At 36.8% G+C, this 27,003-nt stretch overlaps 1 protein-coding gene across 1 annotated transcript; it reads left to right on the top strand.

Moving 5' to 3' along the window:
• The first annotated feature begins 1,989 nt into the window (after positions 1-1,989).
• SATL1 (spermidine/spermine N1-acetyl transferase like 1) lies at positions 1,990-26,709 on the top strand. The gene is given in 7 exon segments (XM_043571261.1): positions 1,990-2,628; positions 5,120-5,171; positions 11,263-11,343; positions 11,752-11,853; positions 12,428-12,468; positions 26,326-26,410; positions 26,413-26,709. Coding segments are annotated over 7 exon segments (1,020 nt in total). The 5' UTR covers positions 1,990-2,052; the 3' UTR covers positions 26,496-26,709.
• Positions 26,710-27,003: the final 294 nt, after the last annotated feature.

Here is a 27,003-nt window from a genome sequence, read left to right as displayed (position 1 = left end):
CTGAAAAATGGTCATAATAATATCATCTACCTCACTGGATTGTTGTGAGGATTAAATGAATTAATACAAGTAAATTATTCCTTAAAACGATGCCTGACACCACAGGAAGCATTCGTAAAATTTTAGCCCTCATTATTATTACAAGTGGGTTTAGATCAAATGTACCTACATCTAATGTGTGTTAGGTTTAGCATAATTCTGTGATGTGACTTGATTTGCCTGTCATAATATGAAAATGGGCTCTCTAGGTTACATTTATAGCCAGTTTAGGCCAAACGGTGATTGTGCCCCATAGTTCTATTTGAATTGTTCTGTCAATGGGATGGCCTTTGGTCTCTGTCTTCATTCTCTCATTTACTAGACTTGGTAAAACTAGTTAACTTAAATTCCACTTTCTTATTAATAAAGTGGGGAACAATAGTATACATCTCACAAACTTGCTTTGATGATGAAATGAAGTAATGCATATAAGGCCCTTAACATAGTGTGAGACTTAGAATAGACTCAAGTAATTCATATAAGGCCCTTAACATAGTGTGAGACTTAGAATAGCCTCAACCAAGGTTCTCTGGTATATTTAGAAAATAAAAGTCACTCCATCTATAACAATTTTAGTATCACTTACATAATATACATTGTTGTGGAAGTGAGCTAACAAATAAAATGATGGGAGAGCGTTTCTGTGAGGGAGGATGGGGTTAAAGGAAAATATACCTCATTTAACAGATATGTGAAAGTGTGTGGTAAGAGACAGCATAGTGTGATGGTAAAATGTCTGAAAATAGAGTTGGATAGACCTGTGCCTGAATTCAGGCTCTTCTCCAACTGTTGAGACCTTGGTTAGTTTGCTAAATCTTTTTAACTATTTTCCTCAGAACTGGGGATAAGATTGCTATGGGATTCAATGAGAAAATGTAAAGTGCTTCCCACTGAGCCTAGGTCATAAAAGAAGTCAATAAATAGTAACCACAGTCGTTTTAATTATTTAAAAAATTTTTTAATGTTTATTCATTTTTGAGAGAGAGAGGGAGAGAGAGACAGAGCGTGAACGGGGGAGGGGCAGAAAGAGAGAGAGGGAGACACAGAATCTGAAGCAGGCTCCAGGCTCTGAGGTGTCAGCACAGAGCCTGATGCGGGGCTCAAACCCATGAACCGTGAGATCATGACCTGAGCCAGTTGGACACTTACGCGACTGAGCCACCCAGGTGCCCCTAATGGCAGTCATTTTTAATTATTTGTAAAGAAATATTTTCTGCATTAGAGACTTCAGCACCCCATTAGGACAACTTTTTTTAAGCATTCTAGTTTCTATGCCTATGGGAGAGAGGTGGTAAGTGGAAGACAGGACAGAAATCGGAAGTGAATTATTTCATGGCTCCGACATGGAGAAAACAGAAAGAATTAAAGGAACTTTGAATTGAGTTGTTAAAATAGCAGGCACTTTTAGAGAGAATGCCAAGCATAAGCTCTCAGATTCCTTCCCAGTTCTTGCTCATCCACCCTCTTAAGCTCCTCGAAAGGGGGAAATAAAATGGTTGTCAAGCAGGCCTTGTCTCACCACTCCCTCAACACACGGGGGAGCACTTAAGCTCATAAATATGAGCATTGTGACTTCATTACTATGACGCAGTGACTGTGCAAGGGGGTAAAGCAGAAATACTCCCCGAGGGTCATTTTCTTCTTCCCCTCACTTACGGCCTGTTGGCAGAGAAGGGCCAGATGACAACCTGAAACCCAGCCAAGCCTACAGCTGTGGTCGCTGGTGAGGTCAACTCCAGCAAATCAGAGGCATCAATAATCTTTTTTGGGTAGTCCTCCATTATTTTTCCCATTCTCATCTTGATAGAGGGGTATCTAAAAGTACCAATCAAATTAAGAAAAAACAGAAACCTCCTACTGCCTTCCACCACAGCACTGTAGTCAAGAACTTCTGTTCCATCAAGACACTTAGTCATTGGCCAAACAGTCATCTGCCAACCAATCATCTGCCAGCCAGTCCTCAGTCAACTAGGCACGAACCAATCAGGCACGAACCAATCAAGCTTACCAGACATGAATCAACCAGGCATGAGCCAGTCAGGAATGAGCTTATTTGGTATGTACCAACTGGACATAAGCCAACCGAACATGAACCATCTGAGGATGAAACAACCAGGTATGAGCCAACCAGGGGTGAGGCAAGGAGGCACATACCACCTAGGCCTGAGAAAACCAGGCCCAAGCCTGTCAGGCACAAGTCAATCAGGTATGAGGCAAACAGATCTGAGCCAATTCAGCATAAGTCAACCAGGCCCAAGCCAACCAGGCATGAAGTTACCATGCTCAAGCCAATTCAGCACAAGTCAACTAAGCCTGAGGCAATCAGGCCCAAGTCAAACAGGCATGAGGCAACCAGGCCTGAGCCAATTCAGAATGAATCAACCAGGAATGAGGCAACCAGGCTGGAGTCAATCAGGTACAAGTCAAGCAGGAACAAGCAAAGCAGGCATGAACAAACCAGGCCCAAGCCAACCAGGCATAAGCCAACCAGGAAGGAGCCAATCAGGCATGCGGCAACCAAGAATGAATTCTTTCCGAATAAGACCTGCAGAGGCTCATGATTGCCCAGAAATCCTGCACCTAATTAAAGTAAGCATCTTTCTTCTTATTCTGTGGAATTACATGGCATTAGTTCAGGGCTGAGGGTAAGGAAGGCATAGGTTGGGTTTGATTCCTAGTTTTGCTAATTATGACCCATGTACACAACCTTCTGGAAATTACTTAACCTCTGTAGGCTTCAATTTTTACATCTATAATCAATATTATAGTACTATCTATATTAAAGTGTTGTAATATAATTACACATAAATTTCTTGACTTGTAGTAGGGGACTCAAAGTGGGGGGAATGAATTCATGGACATTTCAGGGACCTAATATGTTGTCTCTCTTGGGGAAATTTTAACTTTAAAAAAAGATCTCAGAGAAAAATGCTTCACTTAAATGAATGATCTATTAGTCACAGAATTTCAGGTATTAATGGGTAAGATTTTAGGGTAGGGAGTCCTGTTGCTTTTAAGACCACACCTACTTGTAGAAGCTCATGATTGTGCAGAAAACAATATTCATCCAGAACAAATTTTCCATACAAAACAATATTCATTCAGAAAAAATATTCCATACAACTCAGACAGTTTTTTGACCCCTGATACACATCTGCAGCCATCCACAGACAACTTCTAGGAGTCCATGGAGCTGGGATAAAAATTTCTTATTTAAAAGTCCATTTTAATGGTTTTTATGGAAATCATCCCAGTATAGTAAAGGGGAAACACTAATAGCTATAGTTACTGTTAAGTTCTGTGGCACTCAAAAGAATCAGTTATGTGTTGCACAACCTAAACAATTCCATATAAATGTGGCAGCCTATATTTTCAATGGAGTAAATATGAGACTGGAATAAGGCACAGGTTACAGATAAGGGAAACTTTTTACAATGAAAAGGTATATACCTATATCTATATCTATATATGATATATCCTTAAATCAGGCCAAGTTTCTGTTCCCTTTTTTAAAAGAATGTGTTTTAATGGCAAAAATGTTTTCTAGTGAAATACATCTGTTGAAATAATGCTAGGTCTTATTACAGATCTGTAAGAACGTGGTTATCCTTCCATGTCTTCGATTCTATTCTACTCTCCCATATCATTTCTCTAACTGGCATTAATCACATGATTAGATCATTGATCAAAGTACTATGCACAATACTGGTACTATGCACAGTACTATGTACTGGAAGCACATTTTTCCAGGCAGAAAAAAAAATTAAGTTTTTTGTAGCTTAGTATCTGGCACCCAGTTGGCAATTAATAAATTTATTATTCAATGGGAGTGAATCTCTCTATCCAGAAAACTTATGTTCTTTATCTTTCCAAACATCACTAAGGAAGAAACAGATCACTGGACTCTCCCACTTCAACCTGTATCTGTGGAGTCCCTGACCACATTTGCTTTTAAATTTGCCTCATATACCTGAATATACACTAGAATTTTCTTGGGAATAATTTTAATGAGTATTCACTGTTGAAAAATAATAGAAAAGCAAAATTACTTACTATGCATCATAGACAGAAATGTAATGATTAATTAGCTTTGAGCTTTATGTTGTTATCTAATAATCTGAACATGGGGAATGCCTTTTCAAGCATATAATCCAAACTATGAATTAATGTGAATGTGTAAAAAAATGATATAGTGAAAAGCTACATTGACAAAGTCTAAAGTTAAACTGAGTATAACACCTCACAGGCAAACATGACAGACTTTTCTGTAAAGTCTACTAGCTTTATTGTATATAGACTTTATGACATCTACCTTGAATATTCCTTTTGGAATTTCCACTTCCACATTTCTGGTTGTATTCAAGACTAGTTACCTGGACAACCAAAATTCATACAAGTGAGGTATCAACTTAGTTGATCTCTCCATATATGTGCTTTTATTGCATGTGCCGTTTTCGATTTTAAGTTTCTAGATGACTGCAGCTAATTCTGACTCACTTATTAATACTACATGGGGCATCCTATGTTAATAAATGCTAAATAAAAAATAAATACTTATAAAAACTTCATGATTACCATCTTTTTTTTTGAGAGAGAGAGAGAGAGAGAGAGAGAGAGAGAGAGAGAGAGAAAACACGGATGGGGAAGGGCAGGAGAGGGAGAGAGAGAATCTTAAGCAGGCAGGCTCCACACACAGCACAAAGCCCGATGCTGGGCTCAGTCTCACGACCATGAGATCATGACCTGAGCTGAAATCAAGAGTTGGATGCTTAACCAACTGAGCCACTCAGGTGCTACATCATGATTATCATCTTAGGAATTTGTTGGGGCGCCTGGGTGGCTCAGTTAGGCATCCAACTCTTGGTTTCAATTCAAGTCATGATCTCACAGGTTTGTGAGTTTGAGTCCCATATCAGGTTCCATTCTGACAGTGCGGAGCCTGCTTGGGATTCTGTCTCCCTCTCTCTCCATTGCTCCTCTGCTAGTTCTGTCTCTCAAAATAAATAAACTTAAAAAATTTTTATATAAAAAGAGAATTTGTTACTAAACTATAAACTGAAAATTTCCTCTACTTTGACAGGAATTGGCTTCCTGTGAGAACATGCTGGATGCAGTGAAGTTAACAGTAATGAGTAAGATGTTATATAATGTTTTCAGAGATTAAAAAAAATATGGCATAATGTATGCACACATACTACTTGTACCTAGATATGCAGAAGCTGCTGTCCTTGTTACACAAAGATGGTGCCATTAATAGTATCTACATATGCAGGACATTAGTTTGATAGCTTTGTCAATGATCCACTATTTTTTATTTTCCCCATTTTTTAAGTATTAAGTTGATATTTAAAAGCTTTTGCATCTTTATGGCTGCAATAGTCTTCAAGTAATGTTCAAAATGTAGAATTAGAAATGTAACTGGTCAAAAAAAGTAAACTTGATGCCCAATATGTTGGTAGTAGCCTGATAGGATGAAATGGATAAACACAAAATGACAAACTATTTTCAACATATTTACTACATTTTGATAGCCAGCAATATTAAACAGATAGGCTAGTGTTTTACAACAAATAAGATCTCTTTTGGAAGGAAATATAAACACTTAAAGATGATTAAAGCATATGAAATTATACACTTGGAATTCCAAATGAATTTGAAGATTGGTTTTACCATGTCTGTGAAAAGGGATAGGGACTGGAATTTTGGAATTTTGATAGGGATTCCATCAAATCTTCAGATTACTTTGGGTAGTACTGGCATCTTAACGTTAAGACTTATCTATGAACACAAGATGTTTTTTAATTTATTTAGTTCTTCTTTTCTTTCAGTAATGTTTTTGTAGTTTTCAGCACACAAATATTTCACCTTTTGGTTATATTTATTCCTAGGTATTTATTTTAGGGGCTATTGTAAAGGGAATTGCTTTCTAAGTTTACTTTTTAGTTTGTTCTTTGGTGTATAGAAACAAAATTTTATTTGTTGATCTTACAGCCTGAAACTTCATTGAATTCTTTTATTAGCCATAGTAGCTTTCTTTTGGATCCTCTGGGATTTTTTTTTACCAGTAGGATTTTGTCATCTGCAGAGAACATTTTACCTCTTCCTAATTTATTTTTTCTCATTTTTTAAAAAAATTTAAATTTTAGTTAACATACAGCACAATATTGGTTTCAGGAGTAGAATCAGTGATTCATCACTTACATACAACACCCAGTGCTCATCACAGCAAGTGCCCTCCTTAGTACCCATCACCCATCTATCTCATCTCCCACCCACCTCCTTCAACCCATAGTTTGTTCTCTATCATTAAGAGTCTCTTGTGGTTTGTTTCCGTCTCCACTCTTTTCCCTTCTTTTTTTTTTTTCTAATTTAGATAGCTTTTATTTCTTTTTCTAATAGTTCTGGGTATAACTTCCAGTACAATGTTGAACAGCAGCAGTTAAAGTGAGTATCTTTATCTTGTTCTTAATCTTAGGGGGATGCTTTAAGCCATTCACCATTGAGCATGAAGTTAACTATTTTTTTAAATGAGTATCCTTTATTATGTTGAGGAATTTTCCTCTATTCCTAGATTTCTGAGGGATTTTGTCATGAAAGGGTATTGTATTTTGTCAAATGCCTTTTCTGCATTGAGATGTTCATGGTTTTTTCTTTTGTTATGTTAATGTGATATATTATATTAATTGATTTTCTTATGTTGAACAATCCTTTCATTCCTAGGATAAATCACACTTGGTCATGGGTCATGGTGAATGATTCTTTTACTATGGTGTTGGATTCAGTTTGCTTATACTTTGTTGAGGATCGTTGCATCTACACATATAGTTTATTTATTTATTTTGAGAGAGAACACACACACAATAAGGGGAGGGGCAGAGAGGGAAAGAGAGAATCCCAAGCAGGCTCTGCACTGTCAGAGAGGAGCCCAATGCAGGGCTCAAACTCACAAACCATGAAATCATGACCTGAGCTGAAACCAAGAGTCAGACACTTAACTGGTTGAGCTACCCAGGCGTCCCATCTTTGCATATATACTAATGATGGATACTGGTCTGTATTTTTGTTCTCCTGTGATGTCTTTATCTGCCTTTGATATCAAAGTAATACTGACCTCATAGAATGAGTTAAGACATATTTCTTCCTCTTCAAACTTTTTTGAAGAGTTTGAGGATTGCGTTAATTCTTCTTTAAATGTTTGATAGAATTCACCAGTGAAACCATCTCAAAGTCCCTGACTTTTCTTTGTTGAAATTTTTAATTACTAATTCAAACTCTTGTTATAGGTCTTCTCAGATTTTTCTTTTCTTGAATAAGTTTAGGTCATTTGTAATTTTCAAGGAATTTGTTCCTTTCTTCTAGGTTATCTAATTTGTTGGTATACAATTCATAGTATTTACTTATAATCTTTTTTTTTTAATCTCTTTAAGGTCAGTAGTAGTGTTTTATTTCTGATTTTAATTACTTGCATCTTCTGTCTTTTTGTCAGTCCAATTGTCAATTTGTTGACATTGTCGAAGAACCAACTTTTGGTTTTATCGATTTTTCTCTATTGTATTTCTATCCTTTATTTTGTTTATATCTGTTCTAAACTTTATTATTACTTCCCTTCTGCTAGCTTTGGGCATAGTTTTCTCCCTTTTTTCTAGTTTCTTAAGGCATACGTTTTTAGGTTATTGTTTGAGATCTTTTCTTTTTTAAATGTGGGCATTTATAGCTGTAAGTTTCTAAGCACTGCTTTCACTGCATTCCACAACTTTCATATGTTGTATTTTCATTTTCATTCATCTCTAAGTGTTTTCTAATTTCCCTTGTGATTTCTTCTTTGACCTATTGGTTAAGAGTGCATTAATTTCTAAATATGTGATATTTATAGTTTGCTTCTGCTGTTGATTTCTAGTTTCATTGAAAAGATACTTTGTATGATTTAAATCTTCCAAAATTTATTGTTTTGTGGCCTAACATATAGTCTATCCTAGAGAAGCTTCCATGTGCACTTGAGAAAAATGTGCATTATGTTGTTGTTGGATGGAGTGTACTGTATATTTCTTTTAGGTCCATTTGATCGGTATTGTTCAAATGATCTAGTAAATTAATTTTCGTCTGGTTGTTCAGTACATTACTGAAATTGAAGTATTGAAGTGTTCTACTATTATTGTAGAGCTATCTTTTTCTGTCTTCAATTCTGTCAATATTTGCCTCATGTATTTTGGAGCCCTGATTGATACATAAATGTTTATAAATGCTGTATCTTCTTGGTGAATTGACCCTTTTATTATTATTATATAACCTCGTTCTTTGTTTCTTGTAACAGTTTTTAACTTAGAGTCTATTGGGTCTGTTATTAGTACAACAACCTCAGCTTTCTCTTGGTTACTATTTGCATGAAATATCTTTTTCCATTATTTCACTGTCAACTTTTCTATGTGTGTTTTTAAATCTAAAATGAGTCTCCTATAGACAGCATAGAGTTAGATTATTTTTTTAATCCATTCTGCTAAACTCTGTCTTTTGATTAGACCATTTAATCCATTTACATTTAAAGTAATCACTGAGGAGGGACTTCTGCCATTTTGCTGTTTTCTATATGCCATACAGTATTTTTGTTCCTTATTTCCACCTTCTTTTGTGTTTTGTTGATTTTTGTGTTGAAATGTTTTGATTCCCTTCTCAGTTCCTTATGTGTATATTTTATAACTATTTTCTTTGTGGTTATTACTGGGACTAGATTTAACATCCTAAAATTATAACAATCTAATTTGAATTTATACTAGTCTAATTCCAATGGCATACAAAATAATAAATTTCCATTCCCCCCCTTTGTATGTTATTGATGTTAGAGATTACATCTTCACAGACTGTGGGCCCAATAACATATATTAATAACTAATTTTATGCAGTTATCCTTAAATCATATAGAAAATAAAAGTGGAGTTACAAACAAAATTAAAATAACTCTAGTCCTTTCCTTATAATTGCTCTTGCATTTACCTTTAACTAGGTACCTTTATTTTTATTTCTTCATGTGGTTTTGAGTTACTATCTAGCTTTCTTTCATGTCAACCTAAAGGACTCCTTTTAGCATTGTATCCAGGGAAGGTCTAGTGATAATGAAATCCCTCAGGTTTGTTTGTTTGCTTTGGTGGTGATCTGGGGATGTCTCAATTTCTCCTTCATTTTTGAAGCACAGTTTTGGTGGAGACAAAATTCTCAGTTGACAGGTTCCCTCCAGCATTTTTAAAGATCAATCCCCTGCCTTCTGGTCTCCAAGGTTTCAGATGAGAAATCAGAAGATGATCCTATTGGGGTGCCTGGGTGGCTCAGTCAGTTAAGCATCTGACTTCAGCTCGGGTCATGATCTTGAGGTTTGTGAGTTCAAGCCCCGCATCAGGCTCTGTACTGACAGTGTAGAGCCTGCTTTGGATTCTTTGTCTCCCTCTCTCTCTCTGCACCTCCCCCACTCACACTCTGTGTGTGTCTCTCTCTCTCAAAGATAAACAAACATTAAAAAATTTAAAACAAAAAAGATTATCCCATTGGTGATCCATTGTATGTGACAAGTTATTTCTTTCTTGCTGTCTTCAAGATTTTTCTCTTTGTCTTTTAGCAGTTTCATTATAATGTGTCTTGGTGTTGATTTTTTTGGATTTATACTACTTGGAGTTTATTGAGCTTCTTGGATTTGTAGATTCATTTCTTGATTCAAATTTGGGAAGTTTTCAGCCATCATTTCTTCAAATATTCTTTTTTACTCTTTTTCTCTCTTTTATCCTTCTGAGAATCTGTCTTATACTGTGTATGCTGGCCAACTTGATAGTGTTCCACAAAGCCCTTAGGCTCTGGTTTACTTTTCTTCATTATTTTTCTTTTCCTGACTTGATAATTTCAATTATCCTATATTCATATTCACTGACTTTTTTCTTCTGCTAGCAGAGGTCTGATTTTTAACCTCTACAGTGCATAACTCATTTCAATTATTATACTTATCAGCTTTAGAATTTCTTGTTCGGGGGTTCTTTTTTTCAATTTGTATTTTGTCATTGATATTCTTATTTTGTTCATACTTTTGTTTCCTGTTTTTGTGCATGTTTTTCCTTTAGCACTTTGGGCATCTTTAAGACATTTGTTTTTGTCTTTGTCTAATAGTATATCTGGGCCTTCCTCAGGTATGTTTTCTATTGATTTACTTCATTCTTTTGAATGGGGCATACTGGGGCGCCTGGGTGGCGCAGTCGGTTAAGCGTCCGACTTCAGCCAGGTCACAATCTCGCGGTCTGTGAGTTCGAGCCCCGCGTCGGGCTCTGGGCTGATGGCTCAGAGCCTGGAGCCTGTTTCCGACTCTGTGTCTCCCTCTCTCTCTGCCCCTCCCCCGTTCATGCTCTGTCTCTCTCTGTCCCAAAAATAAATAAACATTGAAAAAAAAATTTTTTTTGAATGGGGCATACTTTCCAATTTGTTTGTATGCCTTGTGATTTTTCTTGAAAACTGGACATTTGAGTCTTCTAATATGTTAACTCTGGAAACAAATTCTCCCCCTTCCCAGGGATGGATGTTTTTTTTGTTTTGTTTTGTTTTGCTTTTTAGTTGTTTTTGGTGTCTCTGTGTCAGAGATCAGCCTGAGTTAAATGTTTACGGTGTTCTGAATGTTTACGGTGTTCTGAGGTTTTTTTCTGTATCTTTCCCTTGTCATGCATGGTAGCTTTCTAGATTCTCTGTATATGTGGTTGGTTTTGAATGCTAAACAAAACAGGTGTGGCTCCTTTTACATCTGGAAGCTGCTTTATTTGGTGGAGATTGGAAGAATGATGGCTAACTTCAAAGCTCTAACCTCAGCCTTCAGAATAGCAATTCATGGTAAGAACACAGAACTCCAATATTTGGAGGATAAGTTCCCTAATGCCTACCCTGGCTCTAGCAAACCACTCAGCAATTCAAGCTGCTGTCCCTACAGCTGCTGCCATGAGGCAAGCAGGGCAGGGGAAGCTTGGAAGCCACCAGTGGGATGATGGCTGTATTTGACCAAAATTAACTGAGATTTACCAGCCAAGCTGCCCTCTGGAAGCTTCAAGTATTCAAATAAACTCTAGAGTTCCAAAATATTTACTTCAGGTTCTGCCAGTACAGTTGTATAGGTGAAGAGATGAATTCCTGATGCTGTCTACTCTACCATCTTCCTTTCCTCTACTATAAACTTTCTAACATATTGTATATGAATTAATATTTCAGATTTACTCGGGGATGGCTTTGGGAACAATCCCCTTTTCTATTGCCTGATTGCAGAAGTACACAACCAACAAAAACCATCAGGTAAAAGAAATCCTTCTCCAATTTAATCTGTAGTATGCTTTCTCTACCCTGAAAATGAAGAACAGTTTGATAGCATATGATTACTATTAAACAGAGAAGAATATAAGTACATAAACTCAGGTTTTTTTTTTTTTTTTAAAGAAAATGTGTGGTATATATTTATGTTTGTATATGCATAGAAAAAAATTGGAAGAATATACTCTACATTGTTAAAAGATGGCTTATATTTTAAAGATTGTGTTATAAGGGGCTTAAGCCTACATTATATATTTTTGTATTGAAATTTTGTCCAGTAAGCTTTTATTAGTTTAATAGCTAAAGAAAACACTAAGATATTCAATTTTAGAAGAAAGAACACTGTAAGATTTAAAGCATTAACTTCGTTGTACCCTCTCTTCCCTTTTCTAGGCAAAATGACTATTGGATTTGCCATGTACTACTTTATGTATGACCCCTGGATTGGCAAGTTACTTTACCTAGAGGACTTTTATGTCATACAAGCTTACCGAGGTCAAGCTACACTTATATATTACTTATAGTTTAAAAATTAAAATGGTATATTTTAAAGAGTAGAGATAGGGTTTCAGTACAAATATGGTGTTTAAGTTAGTTTATGTAACTCACTTCTATTTCATGAACCTGATCACTATTTTAGTTATCCCCACATATGGTGAAAACTCAATCACAGGTTAGAAAAATACTTTCTTATTAGTTCCCATCAAGGCTTGAATAAGCCAAATTATCATAGCTACCCTTTTATCTTTAAAAAGCATGCTTTTATATTTTGGGTTGTTTTGTCTAAAAGTGAATAAGAAATATACTATATTATGATAGTGTCAGGGTCTCATTTCTGCTTCACCAATCTTTAAAATAAATCCAAAATCTTTTTTATTACCTTTGGAACCTCATTAAAATTAGGAAAAAATAATTAATACATTAATGAGTTGAGTTTCAACACAAGCTATTAAGAGTATATAATGGCCAGATACAGGTTTTAAATTTTACTTCTTTAAGATTAAAGTAAATAAATGTGTTAAGTGGATTTTTTCAACTCATGGTTCATTTCCTATTACCTATTTAAAAGATCTAGGTATTGGAGCAGAAATGCTGAAAAGGTTAAGTCAGGTACGTATTACATTTAGTATTGGTATTCTATATACTATCTTTTTCTTCATTAAATATTATTTAATTGGGTATAAATTGGATAATTTTTCTCACATTCTGAACATAACCTCAAAATGTACTTACTCTTTTTGTTTCAACTAAACTAGATCTTCAAATCAGATACTCATATAAATTATATTTGAATTATATGTAACCAAAAATTGATTTCTGTATAATCCACAACCATACTACATACCTCTGCTATAAAGCAGAAGTAAGCAAAAGGGAGATTAGAAGGCAATTCTACCCATAAAATAGGTCCATGGTATGAATATAAGAATAACATAAAACGACTTCTAGAAGTTGGAGGAGTAGGAGCCTCCTAAGCTCACTTTGGCCCAGGAACACACCTAGATACCAGCTACTTCAGTGCAACCAACCCAGAAAATGACCCAAAGACTAGCAGAACAGACTTTCCACAGTTATTCAAAGAGAGAAGGCCACATTTAAAAGGATGAGACAGGCAGAGATAAGGTCAGGAACCAAATTCTGGGGAGACTAAACACAAGTGAGAGGGACACCATAAGCACCCAGAAGGGAGCCCAGGCATGGGGGAATCTGCCCTGAAGACAAATCCCCCTAACATTTGTCTTTGAAAACTATGGGACTTAACTTCCTGAGTTTTCACAACCAGCTGGGCTTAACTCTAAGAACTTTAGTAATCAGTGGGATTAGTACTGAGAGCAAAAGGGAAATAGGAAACTGAGTCCCCAACCTTAAAGAGACAGTATAACAAACAACCTCACCAGATACAACATAGAAGCAGCAGTGTGAAAAGTGCCTGGGGTATCCCAGAAGATTTATTTACAAATCTCAGAATATGTGCTAGAGGGGCAGAGATCTTTGGGAGACTACTCAAAGAATAACAGAGGTGCTGGGAACCATTTCTCTCCTTGTGCTCCCCCCCCCCCCCCCACCGCTTACCTCCCACCCTAGATAGCTGGAGACTTGCAGGTAATAGGGAGTAGATTGCATCTACCTTACAAATACCATGCATCCCACCCAACATTCCACTGTGGATCCACTCTGTCAAACCTGCTTCATTCAGCAGGAGTCCCAAAGCAGCTCCTGCCATGTCTTATTCAAGCAGCTCTGGCAGTGACCTGCACCAGTCCAAAATGACTCCTGCCCTGGAGAGAGGGAAAGATAACCACACACATCAGTTCAACTGTAGCCTTAAGCAGCCAAACCTTATAACTGGCGGTGCAAAGAGAGTACCAAGCTGATCAGTGCATCTGGAACACTAGAAGATGGACTGGGGTTAGGGATGTGATCTGAAAACTAGCCCTGTCCACCAACCAAAATCTCTCAGGGGTAGCACAGGGAGAGAGTCCTGCAGCTTGGGGTTACTGCAGCTATAGCAGTTTGGGGGCAGGTATCTGGTCTGCCAGCCCTGCCCACTAACAAAAGCCTCTCAGGGTATAAGGCAGGGAGAACACCTTGCAGGTTGGTGCTACCACAGCCCTAAGAGACAAAATAGTGACAGGCATCTGATTTGTCTGCAGCCTCTGCCCACCAAAATAAACCTCTCAGGAGACAACACAGGGAAAACACTGCAGTTTGGCATGACCTCAGCCCCAGCAAACCAGGTATAGGGAAGGCATTTGATCTGACTTCTGACAATGCCCAACTATAAGTGCACTGTAGCCACAGAATTGACCCTTAACAGCACAGGACCAAACATGGCCCATAATAGTCAAGTACAGGAGGCAAGTACAACCAACTGGACTGAAAGCAAATAAGGCTTAACCACAACAGTAGGGTATACGCAAACCACATAGAAGATATCCATGAAGCATCTGGTTCTGGTGAAGAGAGGACATTGTGCTACAGGGCACCACAGGACCTCTTCTTTGTAAGGCCACTACATTCAAGATCAGGAGTCATAACTGACTTTCCTAATAAATATAAACAAACAGAGAGTTAGACAAAATAAGACACAGGAATATATCCGAAATGAAAGAACAAGACAAAACCACAGCAAAAGAGCTAAATGAAATGGAGGTAAGATACTTGATAATGAAACCAAATTAATGGTCATAAAGATATTGGACTTGAGAAAAGTGGAAAATCTCAGGGACACCATCAACAAGAGATAGAAAACATAAAAAGAACCGATCAGATGACTAATTTAATAACTGAAATGAAAATTAGACTAGAGAGAATCAATAGATTAGAGGAAGCAGAACAGATCAGTGAACTGGAAGACAAGAGTAACAGAAAGTAACAAAGGTGAACAGGAAAAAGAAAAAGGAGGTAGAAAATTTATTTGAAGAAATAATAGCTAAAAACTTCCCTAAATCTGGGGAAAGAAACATACACCCAGATCCAGAAGACACAGAGTCTCCACAAAATCAACCCAAGGAAATTCACACCAACACACATAATAAATAAAATGGCAAAAAAAAGTAGTGATAGAGAATTTGAAAAGAAGAGAAAAGAAAAGGTGCATACAAGGGAAACACCATAAAGCTATCAGCTGATTTTTCAGCAGAAACGGCAGGCCAGAAAGGAGTGGCATAATATATTCAAAATGATGTAAGGAAAAAAAAACCTGCAACCAAGAATACTCACTTCATGGCTATCCAGCAAGGTTATCATTCAGTATAGAAGTAGAGATAAAGAGCTTCCCAACCAAACAAAAATTAAAGTTCATCACCACTAAACCAGCCTTACAAGAAACATTAAAGGGAATTCTTTGAGTGGGAAGAAAACGTGATAATCAGGAGTAAGAAATTATGAGAGAAAAAATTTTCATTGAATACAAACAAATTAAAAGCCATAGATGAATCACTTATAAAACCAATATGAAGGTTAAAACACAAAAGCAGTAAGATCAAGTGTAGATATATCAGTCAAAGGATTCACAAAATGAAAAGATGTAAAGTAGGACATATTATACATAAAATGTGGGGGGAGTATAAAAACTTACTTCTCTTAGAATGGGCTCAAATGTAATCAACCATTAACTTAATATAGACTGCTACACTGTATGCATGTTATATATGAGCCTAATGAAAAACCACAAATCCAAAATGTCTAATGGGGCGCCAGGGTGGCTCAGTTGGTTGAGCTTCTGACTCTTGATTTTGGCTTAGGTCATGACCCCAGGGTTGTGGGTTTGAGCCCCACATTGGGCTCTGCACTGAGTGTGGAGCCTCCTTGAGATTCTTTCTTTCTCTCTCTGTCTCTCTCTCTCCCTTCCCTCTGCCTCCTCCCCCACTTACACTCTCTTAAAAAAAATGTCTAATAGATACACAAAAAATTAAGAGAAAGGAACCCAAGCTTATCAATATGGAAAGCTATCAAAGACAAGGGAAGAGAACAAGAGAAAAAGATAATTGAGAAGAACTAAAAAGATACCTGTAAAACAACTAACAAATGACAATAATACCTATCAATAATTATTTTAAATGTAAATGAACAAAATGCTGCAATCAAAAGACAGAGGGTGACTGAGTGGATATAAAAGCAAGCCCCATTGATATGCTACCTACAAAAGTCTCCCTTCAGAACTAAAAGTTACATGCAGATTGCTAGTGAAGGGATGGAAAAACATTTACCATGCAAATGGAACTGAAAAGAAAGCTGGGGTACCAATACTTATATCAGACAAAATAAACTTTACACAAATACTGTATAAGGAACATTCTCCAGAACAGACCACATGTTAGGCCACAAAACAAGTCTCCATAAATAAAAAGATTAAAATCCATCATGCATCTTTTTCTAACCACAATTACATGAAAACTAGAAATCAAACACAAGAAAAAACTGGAAAGAACACAAATACATGGATGTTAAATAACATGCTATTAAACAATGAGTGGGTCAAACAAGAAATCAAAGAGGGGGAAAAAAAGTACATGGAGACAAATGAAAATGAAAACACAATGATCCAAAATCTTTGGGATCCAGCAAAAGCTGATTTAAGAGGAAAGATTAGAGCAATATAGGTCTACTGGAAGAACTAAAAAAAAGCTCAAGTAAAAAACCTAACCTTACACATAAAGGAGCTACAAAAAGAACAAAGCCGAAAGCCAGTAGAAGGAAGGGAATAATGAAGATTACAGCAGAAATCAATGAAATAGAAACTAAAAAAAGAAAAGCAATAGAACAGATAAATGAAACCAGGGGCTAGTTCTTTGAAAAGATCAACAAAATTGATAAACCTTTAGACAGACTCATTAAAAAAAGAGAGAAGACTCACAAAATTAGAAATGAAGGAGAAATAACAACCAATACCTCAGAAATACTAAGGATTATAAGAGAATATTATGAAAAATTGTATGCAACAAATTAGACAACCTATAACAAATGCATAAATTTCTAGAAATATATGACCTTCCAAAACTGAATCAGGAAGAAATAGAAAATTTGAATAGACTGATTACTAGCAATGAAGTTGAATCAGCAATCAAAAACTCTAAACAAATGAAAGCCTAGGATCAGATGGCATCACAGATGAATTCTATTAGACATTTAAAGAGGAGTTAATACCTTTTATTCTTCAGTTAATCCAAAAAATGAAAAAGAAGGAAAGTTTCCAAACTCATTTTCCAGTATTACCCTGAAACCAAAGCCACATACACTACAAAACAAGAATACTAAAGGCCAATATCTCTGATGGACATGGGTGCAAAAATTATCACGTAATATTAGCAAACCAAATGCAACCATTCATTTTAAGACAATTATTCCCTATGATCAGGTGGGATTTATTCCATGGATGTAAGGGTGATCCAATATTCACAACTCAATATTATACATCACATTAACAAGCAAAAGGATAAAACTATATGATCATCTCAGTAGACGTAGCAAAAACATTTGACAAAGTACAACATTCATTCATGAGAAAAACTCTCCACAAAGGAGGTCTAGAGGAAATATACCTCAACACAATTAAGGCCATGTATGGAAATCCCACAGTTAACAGCATCCTCAATGGTGAAAAACTGAGAGCTTTTCCTCTAAGATCATAAACAAGACAAGGATGTCTACTCTTACTATTGTTATTCAACATACAACTAAAGTCCTAGCCACAGAAACCAGACAAGAAAAAGAAAAGGCATCCAACTTGGTAAGGAAGAAGTAAAACTTTCAGTATCAGCAGATGACATAATATATAGAGAAAACCCTAAACATTTCAACCAAAAACTAGTAGAACTGATAAATGAATTCAGTAAAGACATGGAATACAAAATTAATATACCAAAATCTGTTGCATTTCTATAATACTTATAAAGAAATATCAGAAAAATAAATAAAACAAGTCCACTGACCATTGGACAAAAAAGAGTAAAATGCCTAGGAATAAACTTAACCAAGGAGGTGAGCAATCTACTCCAAAAACTACAAACCACTGATGCAAGAAATTGAAGATGACACAAACAAACGAAAAGGGATTCCATGCTCATGAGGTGGAAGAACCAGTATTGTTGAAATGTCCATACTACCCAAAGCAGTCTACAAATTGAATGCAATCTTTATCAAAATACCAATTTGTTTTCACAGAATTAGAAAAAAATAATCTTAAAATATCTATGGAACCACAGAAGACCCTGAATGCCCAAAAGCAATCTCAAAAATGAACAAAACTGGAGACATCACAATCCCAGGTTTAAAGATATACTACAGAATAATCAAAACAGCATTTTACTGACACAAAAATAGACACATATATCAATGGAACTAAACAGAGTTCAGAAATAAATCCATGCTTTTATGGCCAATTAATCTATGATAAAGGAGGCAAGAATAACCAATGAGAAAAAGACAGTCTCTTCAACAAATGGTGTTGGAAAAATGCACAGCTACATGAAAATAATGAAACTTGACCATTTTCTTACATCATACACAAAAATAAACTCAAAATGGATTAAATATCTAAGTGTAAGACCTCAAACCATAAAATTCCTAGAAGAAAACATAGGCAGTAATTTATTTAACATCAACCATAAAAATATTTTTTAGATGTCTTGTCTGGCAAAGGAAACAAAAGTAAAATTATACTATTGGGACTGTAGCAAAATAAAAACCTTTTAGACAGGAAAGGAAACCATCAGCAAAACAAAAAGTGTATCTACTGAATAGGAGAAGATATTTGCAAATGTCATATCTAATATCAGGATAACATCTAAAATAATGTAAACAACTTATACAACTTAACACCAAAACAAATAATCTAATTAAAAAGTGGACAGGGGACCTGAATAGATATTTTCCCAAAGAAAACATACAGATGGCCAACAGACAAAAGAAGAGATGCTCAACATCACTATCAGGGAAATGCAAATTAAAACTACAATGACATATCACTTTATACCCGTCAGAATGTCTAATATCAAACATACAAGGTGAGGGTGTAAAAAACAAAAAAGGAACCCTCATTTACTGTTGTTGAGAACAGAGGTGGTACAGCCACTGTGGAAAACATTATAGAGGTTCCTCAAAAAATTTAAAAAAGAAGATGGTGGCGTAGGAGGATACTGGGCTCACCTTGTACTGCTGATCACTTAGATTCCACCCATATTTGCCTAAATAACCCAGGAAACCACCTGAAGACTAGCAGAACAGACTCTCCAGAGCCAAGCATAGACAAGAGGCCCATGGAACAGGGTAGGAAGGGTGGAGAGGCAATGTGTGCTATATGGACGGGCGGGAGGGAGCCGGGCAGTGGAGGGGCAGCCCAATGGGCAAGGCAAAGCCCCCGAAGTCTAGCTTGCAAAAGCGGAGGGGCCCGACTCTGTGAGTTCTGACAGCCATCAGGACTTAATATCTGAAATGTTAAAGGTCAACAGCTCTGCACTCGGAGAGCGGGGAGGGTGAGAGGACGCAGGGAGGGAGAGTTGTTGAGCCCCAGAAGACAGAGCTCAATTCTGAGGGGGAGCAAAGGTGCTGTGAAGTGTGATCTCCCCCTCCCATCCTCCAGCCGAAATTCCAAAGGGAACCAGTTCCCCTCACCAAACTTGCTTGCACCCTGCAGACGCCCAATGCTGTGCTTCTGTGGATCCATCTCTCCCGGTGCTGCAGGGCCCCTCCAATGGCAAATCAAGGTAAGCCTGCCCCTCCCGCCCCTGTGCACCCCTGCTAATATGCCAGATCCCATTGAAGCAGCACAAGCCTGGCAGGGTGCAAGTAGCCCATATAGGGGCCACACCACTCCACAGTGAGTCCTGCCCCTGGGAGAGGGCAAGATATGGTACACAGCAGTCTGATTGTGGCCCCAGCGGTGGGCTGGGGGCAGACATCCAACCTGACTGCGCCCCGCCCACCAACGAAAGTTATTCCACACAGCACAGTGGAAGTGCCCTGCAGTTTGGAGCCACCACCGGAACTACCCGAGTGACGAAATGGAAGAATTTTCCTCAAAAGAAACTCTAGGAAGTAGCGACAGCTAACAAATTGAATAGGAAAAAAAAAAAAAAAGGTTAGAGAGGGAGAGATCCAAAGCATAAGAGATTCTTAAAAACTGAGAACAAACTGAGGGTACATAGGGGGTGGGAGGGAGGGGAGGGTGGGTGATAGGTATTGAGGAGGGCACCTTTAGGGATGAGCACTGGGTGTTGTATGGAAACCAATTTGACAATAAATTTCATATAAAAAATAATAAAATAAAATAAAATAAAATAAAGACCATCTACTCAATGTGAAAAAAAAAGAACGATTTAAGCAATATAACAGAACAAGAATTTAGAATAATAGTCATAAAATTAATCGCTGGGCTTGAAAAAAAGCATAGAGGAGAGCAGAGAATCTATTGCTACAGAGACCAAGGGACTAAGAAATAGTCATGAGGAACTAAAAAATGCTATAAATGAGATGCAAAATAAAATGGAGACGGCCATAACACAGATTGAAGAGACAGAGGAGAGAATAGGTTGAAGTAGAAGATAAATTTATGGAAAAAGAGGAAGCTGAGAAAAGGAGACATAAAAAAAAATCCAGGCGTATGAGGGGAGAATTAGAGAGCTAAGTAATGCAATCAAATGGAACAATATCCATATCATAGGAATTCCAGAAGAAAAGAGAGAGAAAGGGGCTGAAGGTGTACTTGAACAAATCATAGCTGAGAACTTCTCTGACCTGGGGAAGGAAAAAGGCATTGAAATCCAAGAGGCACAGAGAACTCCCTTCAAACGTAACTTGAATCGATCTGCATGACATATCATAGTGAAACTGGCAAAATACAAGGATAAAGAGAAAATTCTGAAAGCAGCTAGGGATAAACAGGCTCTAGCTTACAAAGGTAGACACATAAGAATAGTAGCAGACCTATCTACTGAAACTTGGCAGGCCAGAAAGGAATGGCAGGAAATCTTCAATGTGATGAACAGAAAAATTATTTAGCCGAGAATCCTTTATCCAGCAAGGCTGTCATTCAGAAGAGGAGAGATAAAGGTCTTCCCAAACAAACAAAAGCTGAAGGAATTCATCACGACTAAACCAGGACAACAAGAGATCCTAAGGGGGATTCTGTGAGTGAAATGTTGCAAGGACCACAAAGTACCAGAGACATCACTACAAGCATGAAAGCTACAGACATCAGAATGACTCTAAACCCATATCTTTCAATAAAAACACAATGTAAATGGACTAAATGCTCCAACCAAAAGACATAGGGTATCAGAATGGATTAAAAAAAAAAAAAATAACAAGACCCATCTATATGCTGTCTACAAGAGACTCATTTTAGACCTGAGGACACCTTCAGATTGAAAGTGAGGGGATGGAGAGCTATCTGTCATCCTACTGGAAGTCAAAAGAAAGCCGGAGTAGCCATACTTATATCAGACAAACTAGACTTTAATTTAAAGGCTGTAACAATGGGGCGCTGGGTGGCTCAGTCGGTTAAGCGGCCGACTTCGGCTCAGGTCATGATCTCGCAGTCCATGAGTTCAAGCCCTGCGTCAGGCTCTGTGCTGACAGCTCAGAGCCCAGAGCCTGTTTCAGATTCTGTGTCTCCCTCTCTCTAACCCTCCCCCGTTCATGCTCTGTCTCTCTCTGTCTCAAAAATAAATAAACGTTAAAAAAAAATAAAGGCTGTAACAAGAGATGAAGAAGGACATTAAATAATAATTTCAGGTCTATCCATCAGGAAGAAATAACAATTATAAATGTCTATGCACCGAATACGGGAGCCCCCAAATATATAAAACAATTAATCACAAACATAAGCAACCTTATTGATAAGAATGTGGTAATTGCAGGGGACTTTAATACCCAACTTACAACAATGGATACATCACCTAGACACAGGGTCAATAAAGAAAAGAAGGGCCCTGAATGATACATTGGATCAGATGTACTTGACAGATATATTTAGAACTCTGCATCCCAAAGCAACAGTATATACGTTCTTCTCAAGTGCACATGGAAAATTCTCCAAGATAAATTACATACCGGGTCACAAAATAGCCCTTCATAAGTATACAAGAATTGAGATCCATGCACACTTTCAGACCACAATATTATGAAACTTAAATCAACCACAGGAAGAAGTCTGGAAAACCTCCAAAAGCATGGAGGTTAAAGAACACCCTATTGAAGAATGAATGGGTCAACCAGGCAATTAGAGACGAAATTGAAAAATATATGGAAACAAATGAAAATGAAAATACAACAATCCAAATGCTTTGGGATGCAGCGAAGGCAGTCCTGAGAGGAAAATACATTGCAATCCAGGCCTATCTCAAGAAACAAGAAAAATCCCAAATACAAAATCTAACAGCACACCTAAAGGAAATAGAAGCAGAACAGCAAAGACACCCCAAACCCAACAGAAGAAGAGAAATAATAAAGAACAGAGCAGAAACAAACAATATAGAATCTAAAAAAAAAAAAAAATTACAGCAGATCAATGAAGCCAAGAGTTGTTTTTTTAAAAAAAGTAAACAAAATTGATAAACCTCTAGACAAGCTTCTCAAAAAGAAAAGGAAGATGACCCAAATAGATAAAATCATGAATGAAAATGGAATTACAACAACCAATCCCTCAGAAATACAGCAATTATCAGGGAAAACTATGAAAAATTATATGCCAACAAACTGGACAACCTGGAAGAAATGGACAAATTCTTAAGCACCCACACACTTCCAAAACTCAATCAGGAGGAAATAGAAAGCTTGAAAAGACCCATAACCAGCGAAGAAATTGAATCGGTTATCAAAAATCTCCCAACAAATAAGAGTCCAGGACCAGATGGCTTCCCAGGGGAGTTCTACCAGACGTTTAAAGCAGAGAAAATACATATCCTTTTCAAGCTGTTCCAAAAAATAGAAAGGGAAGGAAAACTTCCAGATTCATTCTATGAAGCCAGCATTACTTTGATTCCTAAATCAGACAGAGACCCAGCAAAAAAAGAGAACTACAGTCCAATATCCCTGATGAATATGGATGCAAAAATTCTCAATAAGATACTAACAAATTGAATTCAACAGCTTATAAAAAGAATTATTCACCTTGAACTAGTGGGATTCATTCCTGGGGAGCAGGGCTTGTTCATCATTTGCAAATCAATCAATGTGATACATTACATTAATAAAGGAAAAGATAAGAATCATATGATCCTGTCAATTGATGCAGAAAACGCATTTGACAAAATTCAACTCCTTTCTTGATGAAAATCCTCAAGAAAGTCGGTATAGAAGGAACATAAACATCATAAAATCCATTTATGAAAAGCCCACAACTAATATCATCCTCAATGGGGAAAAACTGAGAGCTTTCCCCCTGAGATCAGGAAAACGACAGGGATGTTCACTCTCACCGCTGTTGTTTAACACAGAGTTGGAAGTGCTAGCATCAGCAATCAGACAACAAAAGGAAACCAAAGGCATCAAAATTGGCAAAGATGAAGTCAAGCTTTCACTTTTTGCAGATGACATGATATCATACATGGAAAACCCAGAAGACTCCACCAAAAGTCTGCTAGAACTGATACATGAATTCATCAAAGTTGCAGGATACAAAATTAATGTACACATATCATTTGTATTCTTATACACTAATAATGAAGCAACAGACAAATAAAGAAACTTATCCTATTCAAAACTGCACCAAGAATCATAAAATACCTACGAATAAACCTAACCAAAGATGTAAAAGTTCTGTATACTGAAAACTATAGAAAGCTTATGAAGGAAACTGAAGAAGATACAAAGAAATGGAAAAACATTCCATGCTCATGGATTGGAGGAATAAATGTTGTTAAAATGATAATACCACCCAAAGCTATCTACACATTCAATACAATCCCAATCACAATTGCACCAGCATTCTTCTCGAAGCTAGAACAAGCAATCCTAAAATTTGTATGGAACCAAAAAGACCCCAAACACACAAATATTGAAAAAGAAGACCAAAGCGGAAGGCATCACAACCCCAGACTTTAGCCTGTACTACAAGGCTATAATCATCAAGACAGCATGGTATTGGCATAAAAACAGACACATAGACCAATGGAATAGAATAGAGACTCCAGAATTGGACCCACAAAAGTATGGCCAAATAATCTTTGACAAAGCAGGAAAGCATACCCAATGGAAAAAAGACAGTCTCTTTAACAAATGGTGCCGGGAGAACTGGACAGCAACATGCAGAAGAATGAAACTAGACTACTTTCTTACACCATTCACAAAAATAAACTCAAAATGGATGACGCACCTGAATGTGAGACAGGAAACCATCACAATCCTAGAGGAGAAAGCAGGAAAAGACCTCTCTGACCTCTGCCGCAGCAATTTCTTACTTGTTACATCTCCAAAGGCAAGGGAATTAAAAGCAAAAATGAACTATTGGGACTTCATGAAGATAAAAACCTTCTGCACTGCAAAGGAAACAATCAACAAAACTAAAAGGCAACCAACGGGATGGGAAAAGATATTTGCAAATGACATATCAAAGGGCTAGTATCCAAAATCTATAAAGAACTCACCAAACTCCACACCCGAAAAACAAATAATCCAGTGAAAAAAAGGTGAGAAGACACGAATAGACACTTCTCTAAAGGAGACATCCAGATGGCCAACAGGCACATGAAAAGATGCTGAACATCTCCCCTCATCAGAGAAATACAAATCAAAACCACACTCAGATACCACCTCATGCCAGTCAGAGTGGCTAAAATGAACAAATCAGGAGACTATCCCTGCTGGAGAGGATGTGGAGAAAGGGCAACACTCTTGCACTGCTGGTGGGAATGCAAACTTGTGCAGCCGCTCTGGAAAACAGTGTGGAGGTCCCTCAAAAAATTAAAAATAGATCTACCCTATGACACAGCAATAGCACTGCTAGGAACTTGCCCAAGGGATACAGGAGTGCTGATGCATAGGGGCACTTGTACCCCAATGTTTATAGCCGCACTTTCAATAGCCAAATTATGGAAAGAGCCTAATGTCCATCAACTGATGAATGGATAAAGAAGTTGTGGTTTATATAGACAATGGAATACTACATGGCAATGAGAAAGAATGAAATAGGGCATTTTGTAGCAACATGGATGGAACTGGAGAGTGTTCTGCTAAGTGAAATAAGCCATACAGAGAAAGACAGATACCATATGTTTTCACTCTTATGTGGAACCTGAGAAACTTACCAGAAGACCATGTGAGAGGGGAAGGTGGGGGGGGAAGAGGTTAGAGAGGGAGGGAGCCAAAACATAAGAGACTCTTAAAACTGATAACAACCTGAGGGTTGATGGGGGGTGGGAAGGAGGGGAGGGTGAGTGATGGGTATTGAGGAGGGCACCTGTTAGGATGAGCACTGTGTGTTGTATGGAAACCAATTTGACAATAAATTTCATATTTAAAAAAAATAATAAAAAAATAAAAATATGATTATTAAAGTCAAAAAAATAAATCTCATATTAGAAAAATAAAATAAAAAATAAAATGAACTCTACACAAAAAATTTAAAAAAGAAATTACCATATGATACCATAATTCCTCTACTGAGTATTTATCCAAGGAAAATGAAAATATTGATTCAAAAAGATATATACACCCCTATGTCTACTGTAGCATTATTTACAGTAGCCAACCTGTGGAAGCAACCTATATGTCCAACAACATATGAATGGATAAGAAAGTGTGGTATGTATATACACATACATATACATAAACACACAATGAAATATTACTGCGCCACAAAGGATGATTTGCAACATGAATGTACCTAGAGGACATAACTGAGTGAAATAAGTCAGAGAAAGAGAAATACTTTATAACTTCACTCATATGTGTAATTTAAGAAACAAAACTAATGAATAAAGAAAAAAGCCAAACAAAACAACACTCTTAAATACAGAGAACAAACTGGTGGTTGTCAGAGGGGACGTGGGTGGGAAGGATGTGTGAAATATAAGAAGATTTAAGAGTACACTTGATGAGCACTGAGAAACATAGAATTCTTGACTCATTATATGGTACACCTGAAACTAATATAATATTGTATGTTAATTATACTTTAATAAAAAAAAGCATAGTATAAAAACAAGGTCCTTTTGTTCTTTGGAAATGCATATGAAACTTTTAGAAACTTTTTCTGTAGAATAAAGAAAAAAACTGAATAGGATTTATAGAAAAAACAATGAGTAGACTTCGCAAATTACTTCTGGACTTTTTAAAACTCAACAGGGCTTTTTTATTCTTATAGCTTTAGAGAATTTCAAGGGTAACTATTGTATTATTATTTGGAAGTATTATACAGACACAGTAACTTGCAAATTGACCTTAAATAAATGTGTTAATGAAGATTATGCTTTCAAGTAAAAATAATCTCTATTTGTTTTTAAACCTCTATTTGTTTTTAAACAGATAGCCATCAGAAGCCAATGTAACTGCATGCACTGTCTTGTTGTCATTTGGAACCAGGCTTCTATTGACTACTACACTCATCGAGGGCTTTAGATCTTTCCTCTGAGGAGGGGTGGCATCTGTTCAGGTTTAACAGACAAGAACTTATGGATATTGCAAAAGAAGAGTGAAAGATAACTCATTTCAACTAGTCCCAACATGTGCTCCAACAGTTGAATGTCACCTGAGTCCAACAGCAGTTTGACTTTGAGTGTTGTACAATACAGCAAGTGATCAAACTCTGGTTTGAGCAGATCTTTTACTTTGAAACAGATTTGGCAGATACAGTCAACTTTCCTTTCTTTATCCAAACTAATATATTAATGACTAGTAGCAGAGCTGATGATCCAAAAGAGCAGATAAATCAAGAATCACTTAAAAAAAAATCACTTTATACTTAGCATTAGGATATTTTTTACCTACCATATCTCACTAAATTTAAGATGCTTGTATTTTCACATCTTTAACACAGCTGAAATTGGGATAAGTATAATGATCAACTTGCATCATTTTAAGAAAAAAGGTAAATACTGTGTCTTAGATTTGATGAAATATGGATTCGTTTGATTATAAAATGATCTAAGGTACAAAAAATTCATTTAAAATACTGAAGCTAAATTTTGAGGAGCTTACTTATGA

Source organism: Prionailurus bengalensis, chromosome X (genome assembly GCF_016509475.1).
Source record: "Prionailurus bengalensis isolate Pbe53 chromosome X, Fcat_Pben_1.1_paternal_pri, whole genome shotgun sequence".
Classification (NCBI taxonomy): Eukaryota; Metazoa; Chordata; class Mammalia; order Carnivora; family Felidae; genus Prionailurus; species Prionailurus bengalensis.
Note: the sequence above shows the minus strand (reverse complement) of the source record. Positions and strands in the feature narration are given on the sequence as shown.